The 25,405-nt window shown below is 40.0% G+C and overlaps 1 protein-coding gene across 3 annotated transcripts in view; it reads right to left on the bottom strand.

Annotated features, from left to right (window-relative positions):
* cpamd8 (C3 and PZP like alpha-2-macroglobulin domain containing 8) overlaps positions 1-25,405 on the bottom strand; it is a 44,037-nt gene that overhangs the window by 17,723 nt on the left and 909 nt on the right. For 2 of the 3 annotated variants that reach the window (XM_059569561.1, XM_059569562.1), the window contains exons 2-33: positions 22,523-22,674; positions 22,316-22,338; positions 20,455-20,620; positions 19,958-20,010; positions 19,554-19,571; positions 18,855-18,909; positions 18,584-18,697; positions 18,303-18,387; positions 18,109-18,217; positions 17,380-17,607; positions 17,103-17,273; positions 15,926-16,054; positions 15,649-15,844; positions 14,927-15,102; positions 14,659-14,808; positions 14,423-14,581; positions 14,189-14,331; positions 14,022-14,084; positions 13,372-13,603; positions 11,930-12,083; positions 10,927-11,066; positions 10,298-10,349; positions 9,873-10,171; positions 6,181-6,406; positions 5,886-6,062; positions 5,667-5,748; positions 2,864-3,020; positions 2,503-2,577; positions 1,286-1,451; positions 1,116-1,202; positions 903-1,039; positions 99-254 (exon numbers count right to left, since the gene is read on the bottom strand). In XM_059569561.1, the coding sequence (XP_059425544.1) occupies positions 99-254; positions 903-1,039; positions 1,116-1,202; positions 1,286-1,451; positions 2,503-2,577; positions 2,864-3,020; positions 5,667-5,748; positions 5,886-6,062; positions 6,181-6,406; positions 9,873-10,171; positions 10,298-10,349; positions 10,927-11,066; positions 11,930-12,083; positions 13,372-13,603; positions 14,022-14,084; positions 14,189-14,331; positions 14,423-14,581; positions 14,659-14,808; positions 14,927-15,102; positions 15,649-15,844; positions 15,926-16,054; positions 17,103-17,273; positions 17,380-17,607; positions 18,109-18,217; positions 18,303-18,387; positions 18,584-18,697; positions 18,855-18,909; positions 19,554-19,571; positions 19,958-20,010; positions 20,455-20,620; positions 22,316-22,338; positions 22,523-22,674 (4,330 nt within the window). The remainder of the gene's footprint in view (positions 1-98; positions 255-902; positions 1,040-1,115; positions 1,203-1,285; positions 1,452-2,502; positions 2,578-2,863; positions 3,021-5,666; positions 5,749-5,885; positions 6,063-6,180; positions 6,407-9,872; positions 10,172-10,297; positions 10,350-10,926; positions 11,067-11,929; positions 12,084-13,371; positions 13,604-14,021; positions 14,085-14,188; positions 14,332-14,422; positions 14,582-14,658; positions 14,809-14,926; positions 15,103-15,648; positions 15,845-15,925; positions 16,055-17,102; positions 17,274-17,379; positions 17,608-18,108; positions 18,218-18,302; positions 18,388-18,583; positions 18,698-18,854; positions 18,910-19,553; positions 19,572-19,957; positions 20,011-20,454; positions 20,621-22,315; positions 22,339-22,522; positions 22,675-25,405) is intronic. The other variant, XM_059569563.1, reaches the window with a different exon arrangement.

Raw genomic sequence — 25,405 nt, 5'->3', positions numbered from 1 at the left:
AGGAGGGGCGTATCAAGTTCAGGCCCTCACTGAAAATACCTCTCTGACAGTAGAATGTAAAAATGTCAATAGCATTAGTGGGTGATTTGCTATTTTACCACGGCTTTTTGCAGAATCTTCTTATTGTCCCACTGGAGCTCAAATGTTTCTTGGAAATCCAGATTAGTGGAAGCCAGAGATATGGTGAGATTGACCCCACCCACATATGACAGGATGGCATATTCAGACAAGGCTTGCAATGCCACACAAGTATCCTGTTTAAAAAAAAAAAAAAACAGAAGAAAATAACGTTTAGCCTATGCTTTATCTAATGTACTCTACTTACTGTATCCACCTTATTTTTAACAATAGAGTAGGCGCATGTCATTTTGATGTGTGATTTTTTGTTGTCATCAACTTTCCACTTTTTAAGCAGTACAAAAGCAGTCCGTTGCTGTTTGAAGCCGCTTTATCCCAATCATCGTCAGTGTTAGTAACTAGTCACAGTAGTAATTTTACTTTGTGCACTAACTATTAGTAATGAATTACTAATCAGATTTCAGCAATAATATTACAGTTACCATCCATAAAACAGCTAGTTACTTTTGATGCCCCAACCCCTACTGATTTGAAGTCCACCCATCCAATAATTGCAAGATTTATTTTCATAATTTCCAAGACTTGCAGAGGCACATGAAGTCACCAGGGCAGCATGCAAGCTTACAAAAAAAAGCTCACAGGTTGAATCTGGGAAATTGTGGGAAACAGGATTTTTGATCCTTAGCAAATGAAGTATGTTGTGTGGGGGGCAGACAGAAAATTTGCATTCTTCATTACATGAAGTAAATATAGTAAACCATCATAACATGCATCTTTTATTCACAATAAATCAAGGACTGAAGAACATAACACAGATTTGTCACCTGAGTTGAGGAAAAACCACCAAGGGCATTCCTTTGTTGCGACAACCATTTAACTACAGGTAGAGCCGATGCCACATCACCCAGAAGTGTGTAGGTGAGTAGACCATAAGCTGTCATCTCAACTTCAGCCGAAACAACTAATAAAGCAGAAAAAAGTTTAATAGGTTGAATATTGTTGGCAAGTTGATTAACTGATTGATGATTGATGGATACCTGATTGGGAGAGGCCATCGCTGAAGCCCATGAACGTGTCTTCATCAGTTACAGTGCTGCCAGTAAGACTCCAATGAGTGAAGCCATCTGCAAAGACAGTTGAACATTTGGGATCAAGAACATCCCAAGCTCAACCAACAACTGTATTTTAATACATGTTAATAAAGTACCTTGGGTGATGGCCATGTGGTTAAGTCGGCGCAGAGCCAATGGAGCATAGGGACTACGGAGTAATGTAAGTGCATACGCGGACAGTGCAGTAGTATATGGGTCATCAGCAGAGTATGTGTTGCTCTCCAAAAACGCTTTAGCTTTAGCCACAGCAACGTTCTCCTCCTGAATATAAAAACATTCAGAGCAGAATAAGGAGAATTAATTGTTTAATAAGTGTATTTGAACATACTTGTAGGTGTTGCTAACGTGTAGCATGTAAGCTTTTACACAGCTAGCAGGTGTTTCTTGTGCTAAAGTTCAAATACCTTCACTACCAATCCATTCCAATCCTTCAGCTTTTCCTTCCTAAGAAACATACAACCTCCCTAATGATCTTTCATCTGTTTAGCATCAACGGACTGACTTTTATCTGTACCATATGTCCTTTTTCTCATGGAAGCTGGACGCTAGCCCTGAGCAGCCATGCACGCTAATCTGACTGGTATTCTTTTCATCAAGTCGATTTGAGAGTGAAAGTAGTGAATCTTTGAAGTGACTCATTTTGGCTGTATTCTGAAGCCTGCAATGCTACACATTACCAAAGTGACACATCAGAGAGCAGGTAGGCAAGACTTAACCAAGCTAATTTTAGCGGGAATTAGTGGGTGCTGTTTTGTTAATGAAATCACAGGTTGTACAAATGACTGAACCTATTCATTTTAGGGCTGTCAAACAGTTAAATTATTTAAATCAAGATCAGCTTTATCATACAAGTCTAACTCCAATCAGTTATAATATCAAACCAAAAAAAACTTTAATAACATGTTAACTTTGACAGCCCTAATTCTGCACTTTTAATGGCAATGAACATGTACTGCATGCATTAGCTGGCCAATGTATAGAATCGTGACTTGGTTTTCATGTGGTTTTAATAGCATTGTCAAATCTCTTAGGTTTGAAGAAAGGAATGTAGGCAGGGTGAAAATTTCAAAAGAATTCCATTGTCTCTGCATGTTCTTATCATAAATCTTTAGATTTAGACAGCAAGCTTCCATATTAGATTACCTATCACAAGGCTGAAAGAAATACTGTTGATTCTTTGCCAGAACATCCATCATCTCACAAACAGGAATGCCCTCTTAACACAGATCCCAGAAATTTGTGCGAAAAGAGACTTCGCTGCTTAATGAGACACAGGATAAACAAGATGTGGAAGATGTGGTAGATCTCTCACCTCGGTTGTAATCCCAGTTTCCATAAGAGCTGCCACCACATACGCAGTCAAGGAGATCTTTCCATGAATCCCACCCTTAAAAGGAATTGAACAGAGCAACTTTCATCAAGGTGATGACAAAAAACACCTCTATTACCTCTTCCATACTTTGATTAGAACTTGTAAAGCTAAGGATTTTTCTAGGACTTCTAAAAGGATCAAGTGTAAACGTTTTTTGGTCCAAGCTATCCTTATTGTAGAAACTTATGTCTAAACCATCACAAATTAAATGGACCTTTCCCAGTTCACCCACCTCACTCAAATTTCAGAGATACTCCAAACTGCTCAGTATTAAACAAAAAGTAAGTCTCCATTTATGTACCTGCAGGTCTTTATTGAGGATCCGACCCACTGCTGGGAATGATCCTTCCTCCTTTTGATGAGTGATCAGCCAGGATTTGGCAGCACGTAGTTCTTCAGGATCAATGAAGATGAAGCCACGTGATTGAGCAAATGATTTCAGTACGAATGCAGTCAACCTGGAGGACCAAGATGTCTTATGTTGTGAGTCCATTACAGACAACTTGTAAACGATTTTTAAATCAGTCTTGGAAAGTCTGTCAAACATACGCAAACTCTTGCCTGGACGTCACGCTGCATAATAGAGTGTGATTGCGAACAAAGTAGATTTTTCTGCATTCAAAGTATGGGTTCCAATTGAGGATGAACTTTGACAGATTTAAGAAACAGCTAATGGAAATGCTGAGTGACTTTGTCTCGTAAATGCTTTCACTTCTGTGAGTCAACTGTACCAGGTCTCTACAAACATGCAAACCATGTGCTTATTTGTTGTAAACGCTACATGGCATGTCATGACGACATTCCTAAAAGCGGCCAGATGATGATACAAGTGACTTCACTTAAAATAAAGGTCAATAAAAAAACAATCAGGGATTTTTTTGTTGCATGTGCTTTAGGGATGTCAAAACAAACACCCAAACAACACTACAGAGTCCTTGCAGGCCTGGCCTTGAATGTTATGTTCCCCAAGAGAGATTGTAAGACTGGAGCATTGAGCCTACAGGAATTTTTATAATGTTAAGTAATATGTATCAGAGACTTTAGCTGCCTGACCTAGGGGAAAGGTTCTAGTAAATGTTTGGATGATATAAAGAGCAGCAAAGTGAAGGGGACACCCCTGACTCTTTTAGGTAGGCTTGCGCAAGACGTTCAGTCAGAGGTTTGCAAGGTGCCTTTCTCACAATATAACCCTTGTAAGAAGTCGCCTTACCTAATGCTTTGGAATGCTTAGAAACCTCCGCCAGGACTCTCAAGGCAAACAGGGCTCTTAAAATGATCCCAAAACATCTGTGGTGAACCACTCCAAGTATGCATAAACTTGAGGTGAGGAGCTACTAACCTTAAGCATATAATTTTTCAATGTGGTTTTAAGGCACCCCAACAACAGAATTTGACCTGCATTGTGTTAATCTGGGTTTCTTCCTCCACGTCTAGAGCATTTGTTGTTGATCCCGGCAGCCTAGATCCCTATCATATTTAACCCAATATATTTAACATTTCACAAAAAGTGGTTCACAGAAGAATGTCAAGCAGGTTTGAAACTACTTTTTTAGTTTTAGGTGAACTAAAGGAAAACAAATTCTGCAGCAACTTTACAGGAGTTTGTGGGATTGCTGGAGGGTGTAGGGTAGATTACTGCCGCATGTGGCTCACATTGGATCCAGACATGCCGATGCCAGCAAGTGATGCCAGAAGATGGGTTGCCAGATCTGGTCCAAGGTCTAAACATCTTTCCTCCACTTTCGAAGGCATCCTCACACATTACGAAACTCTGCTAAAGCTGCACCAACCTTCCAGGCATTTATAAATAAAAGTTTCCACTGTGTTCCTGAACATTAGCTGCTCTTTCCACTGAAGAAGATTAGGTTTGAAGGCCTTGGCATTACTCGGGCACCAAGGCGCTGATGGGGACATTAAATACTTGCTGCACCATTATGGCCAATCTTTTCATTAGGAACCACAATTTCCTGTCCTATCATTCAGCCCAACCTGGGACATATTAACCCAGCTCTGGAGCTGCTGTTCACCTGGCAATAAATGATCAGTGCTAGTAGCTGAAACTGGACCAGAAACAAAAGCAGGGTTGTTTCGGACTTATATGCATTCTCAGACGAATGTACAATCTGGAAGAGGGTTTGACATACCTACTGGACCATGTCCTAGCAGCTTTAAAATGGAATTGCCCATCAACTACAGTACCCAATGCAGCATTCTTAGTGGTGTCAAGGTTTCTCAATTCATTCTTGTTTCTCACCTGTGCTTAACTGTGCAAACATTTTCTCCACCCACATTCTCTCTGCCAATGTAGCATTGCACTTTCCAGAAACAGCAAAAACCAAGGACAAGATAAACATTAGCCTGCCGTGTAGTTGACTACTTTTCAGGATGACTGGTTAATAACTAGTTAAAATGAGTAGTCATGCAAGTTTATACAGAAATGAGGGGGAGCAGGGATTAAGTATGCACCCTACTTTTTGTTATTCCAACATCCAAGGCTAACTTCATTTTCCTGTAACTCCAGTCTGTCCAGTGGTGGAAAAGGCAATATAGTGGGAGTAGGGGTCTGTTGACCTCACAGAGGGCATAGTTAATGATGTCTGTTCTGAACCACGGGAAGAAATCCCCCAAAACAACCAATAAATCTGTACTCCAGTGACTGGATTCAGGGAGCTTATTAGTAGTTCGTTAATAAGGCTCCAGGGTACAGTCAGTTTGGCATTTTACAATCCAAGGCTCTATTAAAAGTCAGACAACCATGCTTAAATAAATGAATCATTTCAAATATTTTTGTGCTAAACAAATATATATCATGAGGACAACATTTTTCTTTGGGTTTTCTTAGGGAACACAAACACCACATGCTTTCAATATGAGGTTTAGCTTCTATAATAAATCAAACAGAGTAGAAGGGTGTGTCAATATATGAAGAGATTTGTAGAAAAATAATGAAACATGGATGTTTGTGAAGTTCACCTTTCTCTGACTGGAGAAGGGGGGTTAAATAAAGGCCATACTAGAAACTAAAATATGGTTTACGCTATTGTAATTAAAGCCAACTTCTTAGCAGACACAGCATGTACAGACTTCACACAGTAGAGGCTTACCACATGCTTCCGGAGGAATCTCTTTCCCCAAAGGCACTGTAGGAACCATCCTGCCTCTTGTATGTCAGTTGTCTCTGATAACCTGCCAGGTACATTAGAAGACCCAAGGCATTGTTTGCAGTGCGTTCATACAGACCTTCAATCACTTTAAAATAATTCTTCAGAAGATTAATAATCAGGACGACACATTTAAGAATGAAAGCATGTCTTGTCTTGTACCTTGCAGTAGGTAGTCAGTGGCCTCTGCCTCCACCTCTGAGCTGAGCTGATGGGTTTTCTGAAGGTACTTGAGAACAAAGACGTTGGGAGCGAAGTGGATCATGTTCTGCTCCCCACAACCAAAGGGGAGTCTGAGGAGCTTGTCGAGATTTTTGAGAGTAGGCCCCATAACATCACCTGGGCCACAAAAGACTGTCACAATAGCAACTGCATGTCTAAATTAAAGAAACTTTAAGGTGAATTAGTTGCTTGTTCTGCTGGGTGGCTAGTGGCTACACTAGAAATTCATTCTCACCAATCATGGCGGCGGTGGCTCTCTCTGAGCCTGGCACCACATTGTGGGGGACTCCCAGAGTGAAGGCCTCATTGTGGTTCTCATCTGCATCTTCTTTGCGCCAGATCCTAAACTCACCTACAGAACCCCAGCCAGTGGAGAAACCAATATGCCACACCTGAGAAGGGAGTGGTCCAGCCCACTGCAGAATCAGGGTCTCACTGGATGGTTCTAGGCCATGCCCCACCTATCACCAGAAAGATTATGTAACCATAAAACTAGACTATAGTGATAAACTGGTATACAGCTAGGGCAAGATAGTTTGTTATCTTAGATAGTTTAGTCCTAGATAGATAGTTTTTTTAATTGTTTTTAAAAAAAATTAGACACTTTTCAAGTGGTCCATCTGGAAAACCAGATTAATACAGTGACGAATATAAACTGAGAAGCACTGTGAAGGTGTTTTTTATTTAATATATAAAGGCCTCTTTCCAAATATTTATTTTTCGGAAACACCCTTTCAAAATGATGAACTGATCCATGCATGACATGCCGGAGATAGGCATGCACTCATTCAGAGTAAAAACAAGCATGACACACGTTATTTCAATAACAACATGGAAACCAATTAAGTTCTACTCAAAAAGCAGTTTGATGAATACTGCATTTAACAGGCACAGGGTGCTCATAAAAAACAATTGCCAAATCTTGGCAAAAGCTACCAACATCACCTTAAGCCTACATAGACTCAGTTTGAAATCTCACATTAATAGACAGTCTCCCTATATGATCAAGATTTGTTATTATATTAGACATGTACAATGGAACATGACTCAACATCCAACAATGAAAATAGGTCCCTTTCAAAACAAATCTAGCCCCAGCTATAAGCAATATACCAGTGCAACAGAGTAGAGGTGCTGGATGTGAATATTTCTGTGCCAGTGAGAGCTACTCAATGATAATAAATCACTGGGTCTTTGCAATGGTATTAGCCAGTAGAATATGACCTCATTAGATTGGGGAGCAACTAACTAAACATAGCGACTACTAACACAACTACATTTTTTAATAGCATGACATTAGCTGAGCGGTTCTGAAAATGGTGTAGCCAGTTTTCCAGTAACAAGCTAGAAATGTAGCACAACACAACTCCATCAATAAGTCGTATAAAATTTTTCACTATCATCCCAGATATTTACCAAATGGAAAAGACTCACAAAACGTACCAAATGGATTTTTGATATTCATAAATGTTGCTAAATTGCGCTCTCCCAACGTGAACTGTAACTCAGCTAAACGTTTTCCCTACCGAAGTGAAACTTAAGTGCCACTTCCTCCACGGTCCGAACAAACCTGCTCAGTTTGATGACAGCAACCACTTGTGGTAAAGCTGCAAGACTCTGGATAAATTGAGAATCATAATTTTTATTTTTATTTTTTAAACAGAGATCACAGTTCTCCCACGATTCTTAACTAAGCAAAATAATATGTAATTTACTAGAGGCAGAGACAAAAAATGTATTGCCCCATTCTATTTAGAAAATGTTTAATTAATTGATTTAAAAATATGTTTGAGTGAATGATTCAATGACTCACTCATAAATACTTCACTTGTTCCGTTGCTGAAAAAAATCAGCATTTTTTAAATAAATCTCTTGAATGAATCATAGACTGTATAAAAATATGGACGTAGTGTCCGTGACATCACCCGTAGACTACTGAAGAGAGTTTTTGAAGCCTAAAGTGTGTAGAGTGGGCCGTCGCCATCTTGGCAGCGCGTCACCACGCGACTCTCCCGGACAATCAAAAATGGGCAAAAAGGCGGGAGCTAGTTGCTGTAGCCACGCCCACCTAGCACGACGGCAGTGTCAGCAGCGGCAATCTCCCTCACTCAAGTGGCCACGCCCTTAATTATGCAGAACTTTAAGTCTTAATATAATTTAAACGGATGAGTTATAAAAAAATTCACCCCCTCACAGTTGTCATGAAGGGCAAAATTAGCTATTTAGACCAAAATCATTTTTTGAACCAGGCTGTAAACATTTTTTTTCCTGCTGTAAAGTTGGGCATTTTAACATGGGGAGTCTATGGAACAGACTCCCTTTTGCAGCCAGCCTCAAGCGGCCAGTCGATGAATTGCAGTTTTAGTCACTTCCTTATTGGCCTCACGAGAGACAGCGGGAGGTTGGCGCTCGGAATGAGTGAATCGATGACAAAAATTTTTTTTACAATTGTCTATCACCACCTACTGGTGAAACAATGAAATAAATATTGTAATCCACAAATGTTATTTGAAGCACCAATTTGAAGCGAGAATTTATATTTTCCATTTTAATTGCAACCATAGACATCAGTATTTATATCCAAACTATAAACTATTATCCCAATACATCTGCGATAATATGAATGACTGTAAGATAATACTGTGTGGTTGAAAAGACTGCTTGTGAAGCGGTTTCATATCCAAACATGATAACTGCTCTCTCTGTGATAGTGGCAGTGCGAACACTGATTTGAATGTTCTGATATGACTTTGTCAATGTTTTATTAGACACAGACAAATCATTGTCATTTAGAAATAAGATTGTGTGGGTTTTTGAATCGAGATCACAATTTTTTAATGATTAATCATGTAGATCTAACTTGTGGTCTTAAAATTGTATAAATCATATTACATCCTATAGTTTGACCTAAACTCCCATCCCGAAATGCCATCTATATCTTAGGGTGTACTCACACTAGGCATGGTTGCCTTGAACCAAGTCCTAACGCGATTGTGCCCCCTCCCCACTCCACCGCTGGCCTGCACTCACATTGCACTTTACTTTTCAGGCCGGAGCACTCTTTATGTTGCCTTCAAGTGCTATTGGAATTATCATAAATACGAGTTTACCAATTAGACATTGGACATGAACAAACTCTCAAGTCGTATTTACTTCTGGGAAACACAGAGATTTATTTGATACTCGAGTATCAGAGTTAGGCGGGCCATAAACTTTAAACATGTGGAGGGGACAATTGCTGTCAATGCTATTCTTTATTAGTTTTTTTTTTACAACAACAACTACATCACTTTGTCTTGTGGTGCCTATTTATATATGAACAATCATTTTAAGCATATTGTATGCATTATAAACAGTGAAATAAGCAAGTATTGAACCAAAATTCCAGAATTGAGAGCAAGCTGACTATCTAGCGCGGTGAATGTTTATGGTTATCAACCAATGGAATATAACATTTTATTCTTTCTGACAACAAATCATTTCAATGCAACAAGCTTGTAGTCATGACTTCATAAGTGGGAAACTTCACAGTGGAGTCCATCGTTTTGTTAACTGTGGTTAAAGTTATTAGTTTGTAAGTCGCTTTGGATAAAAGCAGCTGCTAAATGACTAAATGTAAATGTAATGTTAATGTTTATTATTTTGAGTCATTTGGGACTCTTTGGGACTTTGCCCTCTCACAATATACTGCAGATATATCACTTCAAGTTCCGGACTCGGGTGGGGTTAGTGCTCACACTACACGTTTACCACACCCAAGCCCAACTGAACTGTGCTCTGGCTGGCCCAGCTCTTCCAACAGAGCCAGGGATGGCTAAACAAACTGCATGGAATGAGTGATCACACTAGTCAAACGAACTTGTGTGTGTGCACCCTTAGCCATCAAATCAAAAACTGCATCTCCTAATGTTTTCAAGTCTAACATACCTGCACTCCCCCTCCTCTCCAGCTGATCCAAAAGCTTCGGAACTCATCCCAGGATAGGATTCCTGGCGTCGGGGCACTGGCTACAGGCTCTCCCATCTTACCCCGTGAGATCCAGGAGCGTGAGTTTTGCCGCCCACCCAAGACAATTTCCACCATTTCGGTGCCATCATGTGCACTGGGCGAGAGGGCAATGTGGGCGTCGTTATGACTTTTGATGGCCACTTGTATGTGCGTGACTTTCGCTGGCTTCTTGACGTATTGATACTCATATTTGTTGGGTGTGGAGATATGGATTCGTTCTGCAAAATGTCATTGAAGAAATATTGGAGAATAAACTCCCCACTCTTTCCCCACTCCCCACTCTTCACTCATTACTATCATTATGAACAAATTAGAGAACTATTAAACAACAGGAAAGACCTTACCATTTGGACAGAAAAAGACGCTGTATGTGTACTCTCTAGGTAAACCTTCAGGCTATAGAAAAAGCAAGAACAAGGGATGTTTAAGCAAACGAAATGCTAAAAAACACACTCTTTGCTCCAGGCAAATCACATTACTCCTCTACACGTTTTTTTAAGGATTAGTTCACTTCCAGAATAAAAAAAATCCTGATAATTTACTAACTCCCATGCCATCCAAGATGTTTATTTCTTTATTACTTCAGTCAAAAAGAAATGAAGATTTCTGAGGAAAACATTAGAGGATTTTTCTCCATATAGTAGACTTCAATGGTGGCTGAACGGGCTGAAGGTCCAAATTGCAGTTTCGATGCAGCTTCGAAGTGCTCTACATGATACCCGTTGATTAATAAGGGTCTTACCTAGTGAAACGATCGGTCATTTTCTAAAGAAAATAAAAATGGATGTGAACTAATCCTTTAACTTTGTAGCAATCACATTCTCTGGTCTGGAACACAGCAACAACCGATTCCCAGTGCTTACTATACAGTGCTCAGCCAATCAACCGGTACTTTAAAAAACTATCGGAATGCTTACATAATACACCAGTTTGCAACAGAATATATAGCAACAGTAAGACCCAGGGTTCCCACCTCTACCAGTACACTCCTGCGCACATAGTCCATTCCCGCAGGGCTTCTCCTGTCCTCCTGTTCCTCACCCACTTTGCCTGCTTTGTTGGACTGCAGCCCATCGGAGCAACAACTTGGCTCACTGTAGGCCAGGGCGCGAGCTGCCATGAAAACAAATATGAGAAATGACAGATCACAACTCACCGACACTGAAAATGATTTATTTGCATTGTGGGGAAGAGTTGGTGTTTGGAAAAGTATACATGTAAAAGTGCACACATGGGAGACTTCTGGCAGCAAACCCTGTAATGTCTTCTGAGACCCTGATGGCCTGGGGATAATAGGATACACACATGGCTTCGCAGCAGAATGGCTGCTTGCCAGCAAAGCCCCTTTGTATGTGTGTAGTGAGAAGGAAGGACTTGGAGCCAGGGGGACTAGGACAGAGCCATGGGGGGCCCATTGGCCAGCACTGACCTGCAAATTCATTGACATGCCACAGAGATGCATAGAAAAGGCCCCCACTTCTATGCCCTTATGTACTTTTCCATGTCTGATAGCTTAAAAAGAACATCGTTGTTGTCCAGCATGGGTCATTAGATAAGTCAATGACAAGGGTTTCATTTGGCCGCTGTGCTTTGCTAAGGCCAGAATGGCAGTACATTTAAGAAACTGCAGGCTGAAACAAGTCAAAGAGTCAAAATATGCGATAATGATTGATTAATATTCCCAAGAATGTTTGCAATGTCTTGTTGTAATAAACATTCTGTAAACAACAGTGAGAACAAATACACAATTCTTGTCAAACATGAAGCAAGCAGAAGATTTATAAACTACCAGGCAACTGAATTTGTTTCTCATGATCCTAAAAACATTGTGATCCAAGTGTCCAGCATACAGGTTAACTCTTTCAATACAGTTTAAAAAGTATCCCAAGATGCACCTCGTCAAGTTTTTATGAATTATAATACTGCTTCTGTGAAATATTTGGTTTACCTATTGATTAAGTATTCAATGGACTAACCTGTGATATTGGCAGATATCAGATCAGAAAAGAGCAGTACTATAAAAGTGGGCGTGGCCTCCCCAGGCGCCACACACTTTCTCCGGGTAAGATGGTGTTTTCCTGGGTGACCCACAAACTTGATCCCTTTGGGCACTGACACTTTCACATGGACCTATGGAGAATGAGTGTAAAAATAAATAATGGAGTTTCTCCTTATCATACAAACACATGCGCTCCGCATTTTCGCATTATAATGCATGAACTCCCAAGGGCTCCTAAAGGATTCTGGGGAATTTCTGAGGTGCATTGCACATTCTCCATGCTGCCTATCTCATTGCCTGCCATCGTTCCTCAAGGATTCAACTCTAAAACCTCTCAGTGCCAACACTGCTGCAAATCTTTTCTCTGCACATACCTCAAGTCAAAAAAAAAAAAAAAAGCTTATACTAAATAACATTTCAGTCCACTTGATATGAAGGCAAAAAATGGTTTACATAGAATCTATGGTAGTCAAAGACATGCAAGTGTCATGTAAATGGTGCTTGTCCATGCAAAATCCATTCCCATGGTGCCAAAGCATTGCTATTTAATTACTATGGTGTTCCAAGTTTGCTTGGCAGTTGCTAGGGTGTCTTGTTTGGTTACTTATTTTCCCCAATTCTCTATGATAACACTGATATATAAGAGGTCATTGAGCTATAAAAACATCCTGTTTCAGAATTCAAAACTATATTGGTAGTCCAAAAATAGCTGATATTTAAGCCAATCTATTAAAATGTCAGGTTGTATAATATACCGTTGTATTATGTAATAGTACGGCTAAACATGGCCTCCGCAGAAGATCAACGCCTGCTTCTACATCACTGCCTGTTTAGCCCCGCCCACCGAATCACGCATGTAGTGTAAATATTGAGAGAGGCAAACGCAGGTCTATGCATAAACCAAACGATAGATTTTATTTTATGATCTTTATTTTTAATGAAATGCCAGACCGCATCAGTAAGAACTTTCTCTTTTGTTGACATTTACCATGGATTCATTTACAAACAAGGCACAATTCGATGCAAGATTTTCAGAAAGATTGATACTAAAAGACAATGCTGTGCCGACTATATTGTAAATGTAACTGAGTAACGGTTTTCATTACGTTTTTCATTACTTCCATCTCTGAAAGATGTAGACTGTCAAACATAAACAACTTTAAGCCAGTAATAGCAGTGGGCGTTAACTTCTGAGTCTAAAATCCACCACGTTTATTCAAACAGAGTGTTCAGATTTGGGGGGTAAAAACCGGACAGAAAATAGCCTTTTGCTTCTAAATTATGATGTTTTTTTGATGTAAAAATCTTGATAACATTTTAAGTGGACCTCAAAGAACAACACACAAAAAAAAATCATGAATCTTTTAAGATTGTAACAAATGTTGCTGTATTATTCTGCGTAAAAGCACATGCACACACCTCAGCACACGTGGGAAGGTAGTTGTACACTGTCAGTGGGACTTTGGTTTGTTCACCACGGACGACACTATATGGCAGGGTGAAGTCGATGAAAAAGGGCTTGAATGTGCGCAGCTCTGTCATCTGAGCCAAGCCCAGACCCTTTTCAGCAGACAGACCGATAGCCTCCGTCACCCATGTGGTGATGGAATCAGGGATGTCCAAACGTAACTCAGCCTCTCCAGTAACACTGCTGTCAATCACAGTTACAATTTGCAAAATTATACACACACATAAGCTCACCAAGGCTGCATTTTTTGGTTTAAAACTTTTTTCTATCTGAATATATTTTAGCATATAATATATTCCTATGATGGCAAAGCTGTATTTTCAGTAGCAATTTTTTTACTCCATGTGTCACATGATCCTTATATGCAGATTTGCTGCTCAAGAAAGATCTCTTGTCATCATCAATGGTGAAACAATTGTGGTGCAAATAGGAGTCTTTTTTCATGATACTTTAAATAGAGAGTTCAAACAAACAGCATTTATTTCAAATATAATTGTTTAGTCTTTGCTGTCACTTTTGATCAATTTAATGCTTAATAAAAAAACTATTTTTTTATCTTAAATTTATATAATTTTAGTTCCGTAAAGTACTATTTTCCTACCTGACATTAAAGCAATGCCATATCCATGTTTCTGGGAAGAACGTACGCCTGCGGTTCTCTGCCCTGAAAAAAACACACTGGCATAAGAAACGACTCTCTTACTGACCTTAGAGACAACCCCCTGTCAGATTAACCTTTATAATTTCAGACACTGTGTGTATATGTACCGTGTCCCAGATCGGGGGTGCATAGCTGCCACTAATGTGGAGGTGTGCGGTTGAAAAGCGGGCACGGCCTCGTCCGTGTACATCCCTCCACTCTGCCTGTGATTCAGACCAACCATATCGGTCATCACCACCAGCCCTGTCTCCTACAATAGAGTTACATAAACATATTAGCCTTTAATATCTACACTAGAGGTTTGTGTTCTTTGAAAAAATGGGAGACGGTAATGTTCTCACAGTAAAAGCAAAACGGGCATCTTTAGTGATGTCCCAGTGCCATGGGAACACAGAAGAACGTCGTCTTCGCGATGACAAGCCGGGCCACCAAAAATGTCCCTCATCTTTGGGTACCCCAAAAGCATCAGATACATCAAATTCAGCCAGTTCCTTGAACACCTGCAATCCCAGAAGAAACTGTTAAGACCATTTCTGAGCTATGTGTGACATGTTTGAAGGTTCATATGGGAACCGACCTTCTCAGGAGTGAGCTGGAAGCCTGGTTTCAGAAGGTACATGCTTTTGTCCACAGTAGCTACACACACACATGAGCCAGTCTCTGCTCGGACCTTCATTCTGATTGGACTGCCCGGCATCGACTCGTTTGAGGACAAAGACACAGAGACCTTAAGAAAAGAGTTTGGAACAAGGTGAAGGTGTGAACAATGAAAGAACTGTTGGTGAACTGTGCCTTTAATAAATTAGAAACCAGATTATTAAGCAGTGAGCTTCAACCTAACCCACCTCATTTTCTAAACGGGGCTGCACAGGAAGTTGCAGACTGTCAGTCACACCCTCTCCGTTTTCCCGAACATAGTAGACCAGTAGGCGACTGAGGGGGGCCATGGCGGGAGTCACGTTGAAATGGAGAACCGATACGCAGCTGTCTGTTTCAGCCTGAGAAGAGGACACACCAGAGTCTGGGCAGACAGAGGACATAAAGATGGACAGACAAAAATGGGGAGGAAAAAGAGGAATAGTGCCTTTATGAGCTAAAGGTAAGCTTCATTATTTAATTAATGTTTCAAAACACTGTGTCATGAAATAAGAAATATTATTCTCAGAACAATGCGCAGTATACGAAACTGTTGAATTAGAATAAAAATTAGAATAAAAGTAACAAATCCACTACATTTTTATGAATTATCTAGTATACAACATTAAGTTAGTAAGTAAAGACCATTAGATTAAAGACAAAAACAAAGAAAATCAAGGTGAATATTTGTATTGTTTGTCATTTGTCACAGTATGCAAAATAAAAGTGAAAATATAATTGAATTGTATTTATGATATACATTTTTGTATCTGTAAAATCAGCCATAGCAAGATAAAAGTGTAAAATGTCATTTAAATCACAGAAAACAGTATCACAAACACTATTTTAAAACAACATATTTTATGACCAAAAGTGCCCATAAGACACTAAACTGAAAAAGGCATATTGCAGTTATTGCAATAATACTGACCTGTGTCTCGAGGCGGTTTTGTGGTGGTGTGAATGTTTGCGTCAAAGGTGACTGTGGCTCTTTTTTCACGGGGGGCCAAGCTCTTGGCATGTCTCTGACCTGACTGCACGATATTCCCACGAGAGGCGATCTCGTAATGCAATGTGAAGTTACAGGGACATGTAGACTTCAATGAGATCTCTGCTTCTTGTCCAATCTAGGCACAAACAGGTGCTTCCACGATTAAAGTTTGTTTGTCTTATCAAGGATCGCTAATTATATTGGCAGTGTCTCTTACCACAAGAGGAGCACTGGGACTTAGGAGCTGGATGTGGCACTTGCTAGGAGAATACCAGCTACTGATGGACAGATAGTTGGGGAGATACTGGTCTCCTGCAGGTCTTCCATCAATGGCAGTCACTTTTGACTGCAAGCAAAAAGAAAAGAAATTAACTGAATCTGAAAGTTAGAAATAGAAGGTACTGTGACTTGCACTGTATTTGGTGCTACTACTACCAAAATATTGGTGAAGAGCTATACAAAAACAATTAGACTGCATTCCTGTATTTCACAAATCATATTGCACCAAACTTCAGATTTACACAGATGCAAATGTTGATCCTTAGAGTTTACCCGAAACATGTCCTTCTCATTGATCAAACAAACCAAAATTCATGGTCAATAAAATCCAGGATTAGATCAATACTTCTACTGAGAAAATGACATTAGAGCAAGTGTATACAATCCTGCTCCTGGAGGGCTAGTCTCCTGCAGATCAAACACGTTTGCATGGAGGTCTCTACTGAGTCTTACAACCTTGATTAGCTGGTTCAGATGTGTTGGGATAGGAGCTAAACTCGGCAGGATATTGACTCCAGGAACAGGTTTGGACACCCCTACATTAGAGGAACTATCCCAGTGGCACTTGACCAACCTGGGAGTCACGGGAACTAGCAAGGGAACTACCATGGTAAAGGCACAGAAAAGTACCAAGGTGATAGACAAAGTAGTCCATAGCCCCTTTCACACTGCGATTCCGGAAACTACACAGGTAATGTGCTCCGCCAATTGTTCCCAGGGTCACTAGATTTTGCCCCTTTCACACTGCCAGTGATTACCCGGAACATGTGCGTGCTTTCACACACAACCTGTAAAGGTCCCATAAAGACACGTGACATCATGATGTGACGTCTAATGTACAAGTCGAAAACGCTAGGCATGTTAACTTTCACTTAAGCTGGTGAACAATCTCAGCATCAACCCGGAAAGTGTGGAACTAACTGATCGCTCCCAGAATCAATCCCGGGACGTGTTGCGTTCACATAGAAGGTGACCCGGCAATGTTCCGGCAATTTTCCGGAACCAATGTGCAGTGTGAAAGTGGCTTATGTGACATCACATCTGCAGGAAGGTTGGCTACCCTTCACCACCCCTAAAAGAAGGATCCAACAAATCTCCAAATCCCTCCCACTGACCTCCAGCCAGACATACTGGGCAGCTGTGGGGATGGAGGGGATCTCAAAAGTGGCCTTGCCATTGCGTGAGACAAGCTCACTGGTGTAGATGTTGTCCTTCGGGGTAAGTTCGGCCTTAACCCGCACTTGTACTCCTTCCGCTGGGCTCCCGTCAGGATAGGTCACCTCAATCTGGGGTCAGTGGTGAAAAACGATCATTCCAATTTAGCATTGATTAGTAGAAAGGATAAAAGGAAACATCATCTGTTTTCTACCAGAAGACTGATCCTCCTCTCACCATCCCTTTGTAGGGCAGACCAGGTTTGAACTGCTTGCGAGTATCTTTGGAATACTTGATGTCAATGAGCTGCTTGTAGACGGGCGTTGAATCATCAAACATGGTCTGCTGTCCGCCATCCACGCTGCTCACTGTCACCCACATGTTCACTGCACCTCTGAAATGGTCTGTAACCTCTAGGGGCATCATGTCCTTCACGCAGAGCCTGAAAGTGGCTGAGCCTTTAATCTGTGTATAAGAAAAGAAACTTGTTGCAGATAATTGCTACTTACTTTTGATGTTACAAGGACATGTGCTAAAAAGACCAACTTTGACTAGTTGGTTAACACTGATTGGTTGCTGGTCAATCTCCCCACTGTCCAAATTGGCAATTTTTAATTTGGATTTGCAGTTTTGTCCATGCAGACCACAAGGAGTGGCTATGGAATACACCTCAGTGGAAACCAACGTCTTCTTTTGCTGAGCTTGCACTGGTCTAGACATTACAGTGGACTACTACTCAACAGTCTGCATGTTGTTACAAGTGTGAAATTAAAGGTGGACCGCAAAGGGTGAGGCTGGCATTTGGGATAGAGCCCTGACAGACCAGTGCAGCCATGCTTCCAAATCTTCTCTCAACTAAAAAAGTTTCACTGGTTGAGCAAGTTAAGGAACCTCATGGAATCAACAGCATGAAAGCAGAACATATGCAAGACTTTTCAGCAAAGAAATACTTTATCATGCGCTCACCTCCATTGATTTCACCACTGAGTGGCCAACTTCATGTCTGTAGTAGCCTATGCCATTGACTGTCATATTAACTGTTAATTTGCCCGACACTGGCTTTCCAAAGGTGTACCTGGAAAAAGGCAGGGTGAGTAAGAAATTGAAGGCTATTATAAAATTATTAGCTTAAGATGTCAGGCAGGTTTTTGTCCCATTACCTTGCCTTGACTATGACCTGTTCACATGAATTGAGGTCTCGAATGTAGGGAGGGGGCTCAATGATGAGCTCAAACCTGGGCATGACTGTTCAAGAGAAAAAAAACAGACTAAAATCATTTAGTTTTAAACAAATTGTTTGAAACTGTCCTTGATGTAAAAACATGAGTTTATAAAAATGATGGAATATTAGAGATTCAGGCTTTAGAGTGTTATTAAGTTTCTATGTTTTAGAGATGACTTACTGTTTTGTGTGGTTACATTTATTTGAATCAATCCTTACCATACTTCTGCACTTCAAACGACTTGTTGTATGTGTGGCCTTGCATCTCCACGAAGACTAACCATTCGCCAAAGACTGGTTGGTCTGATAGTGGAAAACTCATATTGACAATTCCTAACAGAAAATATTATGGTGATCAAAGCTTATTACATATCATGGTGGCAGTCACATAAACTAAAGTTGTACAGTGTGATTATGCAATGATTGCAACATTATTAAACTATACAAAAGCCTGATTATAGTCAAAGGAATAAATAGTAACAATTCTTACCACAACATACAGACTTCAGAGCTTTCCAATGGATTATGCGGGATCCTCTGGGGTCCTAGGTAAACAAAGTGGTAATCTTAAACAGTATGGGGTAAAAGCATTCTTGCTTATTTGCTTGCCTTAAATCCAGAGGCCACTTTACACTCATAAAAAGGCAGCAAAGAACCAAGCTTAAGCAAACATGTCTCAGATCCAATGATGCTTTCAAGCAAACTGACCTCGCCCTGACTCAAAGGGTCAACACTCCAGGAGCCCGTCAATCAGTGCAAAACTACACACACCCCAACTGACACTTCCTCCAGCGAGAGCCAGAGGCCGACAGTGCCAAACTAACATAAACATGAAACATCGCATACATAGCAAACATTTTTTCTGGTCCCCCTTTGGCCATTTGCACAGCTTTCAGAAGAATTTTCTGGAACTGAGCAACAGTGTTTGCCCCAGAGACGCTTCAAAGACCAAGCAGCATGTGGGAAAGAGATGGAAGCTAAGCACAGAGCAGTGGGGGGGCAACGCCTCATGAAGAGTCGCTCCCTTTTATCTTCCTAGTTGCCCGCTAGCATCTGCTTTAGGGTCAAACCCAACACCGGCGACCAATTGTGAAGCTCTATAGCTGTGCAACATGGACCCTGCTGGGAAAGAAACACTCCAACCATGCTTCCCTACCAGAGCAGTGTCCACCCCACAGCCTCCACTTACCACTATGTAAGCCTCAATCTGTAAAACAAAACAAAGAAGCGATTAGGGGGATAAGGACAACAAACTGTATAACTACATCTACTTTAACCTCCTCAATATTTGAATCAATCCTGCATCTGAGAGAAGTTTTGCAGAATTTTGCCGGCATGCAAACTTATATTTTCCACACACTATAGCTGGAGCCACTTTTGGAAAAAAGCTTGTCTCTAAGTGTCTCTGGTGAACGTGTTTCTGTAATTTGTGTTTTGACGTATGTGGATGAAGGTAGTAGAGCTAAACTACCTATTGCGTCTTTCTAAAAATGTTTGCAAGATAAGATTTTAGACTCTAAATAAACACTGCTAATGGTAAATAGGACAATGCTTCTCTAATACAAAGCATAATTTAACATTTCAGGATTTCACCTTTTCACTGGTCGGCCTTAGGTCTGGTGTGACAGCATATACATTTATAAGAACTAGAAAGGAGAGAAAAACAAACATATAATAATTTATTAAAACTCAACTTCTTTTGCAAAGCTATTCATGACACTATTTAGCTATGTTTGGAATAGCATGCAGGAGGTACAGTGTGCAAAATAAGCACATTTTCTGTATGCATCATATGCATTTTCATATGACATCTAACCAATATTTTGTTTATATTTTGTTAATTATTATTTTAAAAGCAAACAAATGGAATTGTATGGAGGTCATGTCACATCAATGTCACAATCTACTGTTTTAGAGTGTTTAGTGCTGCATTATTTTTGGCATTTTTTAAAATGCAGGACGTATACAGTGTGTATGTAGTATACTAGAAATCTAAACACAGCCAATATCAACAGTATTGAGACATTTAACAATACAAACATAGTTAGCATCATCAGCAACCCATTCCCATTTGGTGAAAGGAGAGAGACCTTTCTGCCGGGGTTTATAGACTGGCTTGTCGGTCTGGATGAAAACAGTTGTGCCTTTGCTATCCACCGTCACAGTGGTGTGGTTGTGGAAGATGAAGCCACCCTCATTGAGCTGGCGGTTCCCCCAAACCTTCAAATGTGCCTGGCCTCTGAGATCTGACGGCACCTAGGAACATTGTGGTTTTTAGGCATAAAGGTCTTATTGAGCTCAGTGCAGATGCTACTTTAAAGGGTTAGTTCAACCAAAAATGGAAGTTCTGTCATTAATTATTCCCCCCTCATGTCGTTCCAAACCAGTAAGACCGTCGTTCATCTTTGGAACACAAATTAAGATATTTTTGATGAAATCCGAGAGCTTTTTGACCCTGAATAGACAGCAGCATAACCACCATGTTCAAGGCCCAGAAAGTTAGTAGGGACATTAGCCGCGTTTCCACTGTAGGGCCTAAAGCGGGCGTGCTAGTGCGTGCCAGGGCCAGTTGCGTTTCCACGGTCACTTCCGGGGCTTGATCGTGCATCGTCTGGGCTTCCTCGGGGCCAACGGCCATAGTTTTTTGGCCCGACGAAAACCTTGGGCCAATGCGGGCCAGCTGGTTATGAACAAAAGCGGAGTTTTTCCTCATCTGGAGTCAGAGCCGCGGATCATTACATAAAGCTTACAGCTATAACACCACCATTCAAAAACTTTTTAAAATAAGTTGAGCTTAAAACTCACTTTCAGTCATCAGCGAGTGTTTGAAATAACGCGATTCGATCCGATGTGGATTATAATCACTATACAAGGCAGAAATTTTTATAAGTGATGAAAAAGACTATGCACGCTAGGTATTAACGTTACCATTGTAAACATGGTAAATGTGACCTTTTGAAGAAATCAGACTTCAGCTTCCTATTTTCTATCACAATCGTGTATTTATTTAGTATCATATTTTATCTGTCATTTGTCTCGTTTAGTTTTTGTTCGGAAGCTTTTATAAAAATATAGAAATTATAATTCTTTCAAAATGTGATGTATATAGGCTACTGTGACTTCAAATAAACAGAAACAGACTAGACTGAATAAGTAGACTGTTCATAACTCTTTATTTCTGTGTGACAAATTTTCAATCCTGATAAATGAATTCATTATGATGCATCACCGTATTATAGTAAAACACAGATGTTTTGGATTTAAATATCTAACAAAGTATGCAAACAAACTGCCGCTTTTATCATGTTCATTTTTTGATTGCGCTAGTTCCAGTGACTTATTTCTTAGTTTTCTGATAACTTCTCTTTGTTGGTTAAATGATGAGGTTGCATGACGTTGTTTCTGAGAGACGTGTAAAGGGCGGGTTTTAGTGAAGCGCAGCAGAGCTTCAGGCTGGACTGTGGAAACACACCAGTATTTTGGCCTATGTGCTACTGGCCCGAGGCTATTAGCCTAGCCCGTTTTAAGCCCTGGCACGCACTGGCCCGACAGTGGAAATGCGGCTATTGTTTAAATAGTCCTCATTAACGTCAGTCAGACTTCGAAACAGGTTCACGACACAGGCATGTTTTGCATTTTCTTTACGCACAAAACATATTCTCGTAGCTCCATAAAAATAAGGTTGAATGACTGACATCACATGAACTATTTTATCAATGTCTTTACTACCTTCCTGGCCTTGAACGTGTCAGTTGTGTTTCAGTCTATGGAGGGTCAGAAAGCGCTAAGATTTCATAAAAAATATCTTAATTTGTGTTCTGAATATGACCAAAGGTCTTACGGGTTTGGAACGACAAGAGGGTCAGTAATTAATGACAGAATTATTTTTAGGTGAACTATCACTTTAAGGACTATACAGTATGGTCTAAAACTGGCATATGATTGTCTCACCTTTATTTTGATGGTGCCTTTATCTGAAATGAAAAATAAATGATAGGTTAATTTGAAATCTGCATAAGCACCAAGATTTCTGCATCAATGCATGAATTTATAGTGAAATAAAGGGCTTCATTGAATAAATCAGAAATTATGATCATAAGACTGGAGCCAATATTTAATTTGACATAGTTTATGGAAAAGAAGCTTAAACAGTCGAACCTCGAACAGTGCCATGACTATGAGCCACAATCTCGCCCTTGACGCTGAGCTGCAGTTGTACTCGTGTGTCCTCTACTGCATTGAAGATGGTCACACTCACGGCCTCCTCCACACCGGCACGGAACACAGATGGTGCGGCAATCAGGTATCCTCTGTGAATCAAAGGACGGAGAGCAACAGCTGTGTGTGTTTACATCACAAGACTCCAGGTACCAATTACGCTAACACTTTGTTTTGTCTAGAGCATACATCTGAATCTCACATCATAGGACACACAAATCAAACAAATAAGGGTCCCCACCTTACCACTTGGGAAAACATAAAACAAATATCAGAAGTTCAAACACAAACTGGCAAGTATTTTGTGATTCTTTGTTGCCCATGTTGGGTGTTGTGAGAAAGAAACAATAAATTCCAGATCAATAGTCAGTTTGTAAATTAGGGCGCAAGGTGAAGGGCCAAGGCTGATCACTACGGCCCCCCGACTACTCAATTTAGCCTACCAAATCTTCTAATATAACAAATTGCTCTTGTTACTTCATTTACAATGAGGGGTTGACCACTTTGAAAAGGGACTCCAAAGGCACTTTGCAGGACCATGACTAGGGCTGTGTCTGAAAACACCCCATACCCTAATATAGTGCACTATTTGAGGAAACCATTGTAGGTTACAGACCATTTTCGAGGTACAGTGAACATGTGGGTGACAGTGAGCAAGTGAGCACCATTTGTAGTGGACATTATCAAGTGCACTCATGCACTGCAATAATGAATGTACAAATAATGTATAATCAATGGCTAGAGATGTATGATCAATGGCGTGCATTTAATACCCCCCCCCCCACAACACAGACATTAATATGCACTATTCAAACTTATATTGTTATAATTCATTAATGCTTTGGAATACAGAAAAATACAAATACAAATTAAATACAAAAAAAGTTATAAAGTTTAAATTTAATGTAATGAAAATGTACCGACTATAAAGTTTTATTTTTATAGAAAATATATATTTTACATCATAGGTTTGACTCTAAAACTACTATAAAATTAAAGAAATATGTCTAAAGTAATGTTCCAAAATTGAAGTTGATAATAATAATAATAAAAAAAAACATTTATATTAAATTTTATTTAGGCGTTATATCAAAAACAGTGGCCACTGAATTTTTTTTTTTAATGCATTGTTCGTTCACAGATTTATAATTGTTTTTAAAATATTACTTCTATCACAAAATACCAAATATGGAATCCTGAGACTTTTCCGACGATATGCATTTAGGCAAAGTTATAAAAGGTTTTGGTATTGTTTTTGATGTGGGACGGTGACAGTTCAACAGAAAGCACAAACAATGCAAAAGCGACAATTTCTTGTGCACTCAGTGTTCAAATTCACTTACTCATTTTCTTTAACTTCCACAAATGAACTATATTAGTGGCCTAAAGTAGGGAACAGTAAATGACTGTTGGGGGGAGGTTTGACACACTTGTTTTGCTGCAAATATTTTGAGCGAAAAAAAGACTATTCAAAGAAGATGCTGAACATCAACATTGCTTCTGAACGGTGGAGTGCGCCACCTACAGCTCTGGAGTAACTGATTTTAGTTCAAACTGAAAAATTAGTTTTAATATCTGCAGTGTTTAGACCATTTTTTGGTGATTCATTTAAATGTTTGGTGTGTTGGCCTTTACTCTTAAAAGAAAGCGCAAAGAAAGCGAGCATAAAAGGGCTGCATTAAACCTAATTTTGGGGGTCAATGCAATTAAAACTAATAGGACTTTCTCAAAGACATGTCAAGACAAAGGTCAAGGCAATGTTGTTATAGAATTAACCAAGTCTAAACTAATTCTGTAAGTGTTTTTCACCTCTTTGGAATCTAAGTTGTCTAGACTACTTACCCAAATCCAGTAACAAATTTGGTTCCAGTGACCTTAAACGATGAGAAAAATTTTGGAAGGTGACTCTCTGACCCATTACATGCCCAAATAAACCCAGGCAGCTCAGTGTCCTTGAGTTTAATAGCATGCCTGAGTGTGAGATATCAGGTGGTTGGCATTACGGTTCAGCAAGGCCAGAAGCAATTTAAGTCTCAAGGCATGAGAAAATCCCTTCCAAGGCATCTACGTGGAATTGACTGCATTTGATCCTCACCTCCCGATCTCACAATACTCTCATGTGTGCGGTGGGCATAAAACTATTCAGTGTTTACATGATAGCACTATCTTGTTGAAGGAAGGAAAGGAACCGCTACTGGCTGACTCAAGAGAATGTAGCTCTTTGTCAGAGAGGGCAAGCTAGTTATTGACCTTTTTCTCTGGTGCTTGAAATACTTGGCACAACCAAGTGTAACAGGTACAGACACTGAGCTCTGCCCAGCCCTGGTATGAAGGATGAAATTCATGGACTTCTACAGGTCTTGGGTCAATTAACCCAAAAGGAATCCTGTCAACCAATCTTTTAAGAGGTTTGAACAAGGTTCAACTTAGTGTTTGACGTTGCAGCATCAATAAAAACGATCAAACTTGGACAACAACATTACTATCAATGCAACATCAATAACTTTCTCAAAGGACCAAGAAGAACCCTAAAGTGAAAATGGCACTTGATAAGAAAAATGAACCCAGTGTCCTACAAAAGAATCAGTCTTCTAGTCCACTAAGAAAGTCTTCTAATAGGCTATACCCTTGGGAAAGTGAACTGGAATGTATTCTCGAGAACATGTGGACAAAAAAATTGAGTTCTGCACATATATTTATCTCACTACAATAGCAGCATTAAAGCTGAAAATGTTGCTTCTTGATCTTACCAACAGTGAGATATCTGACTAAGACAATGACATAAACTTTAAATGCTTGTTATTCGTGAAACATAATAATGAC

The sequence above is a fragment of the Carassius carassius genome, chromosome 16, assembly GCF_963082965.1.
Source record: "Carassius carassius chromosome 16, fCarCar2.1, whole genome shotgun sequence".
NCBI classification, from domain to species: Eukaryota; Metazoa; Chordata; class Actinopteri; order Cypriniformes; family Cyprinidae; genus Carassius; species Carassius carassius.
Note: the sequence above shows the minus strand (reverse complement) of the source record. Positions and strands in the feature narration are given on the sequence as shown.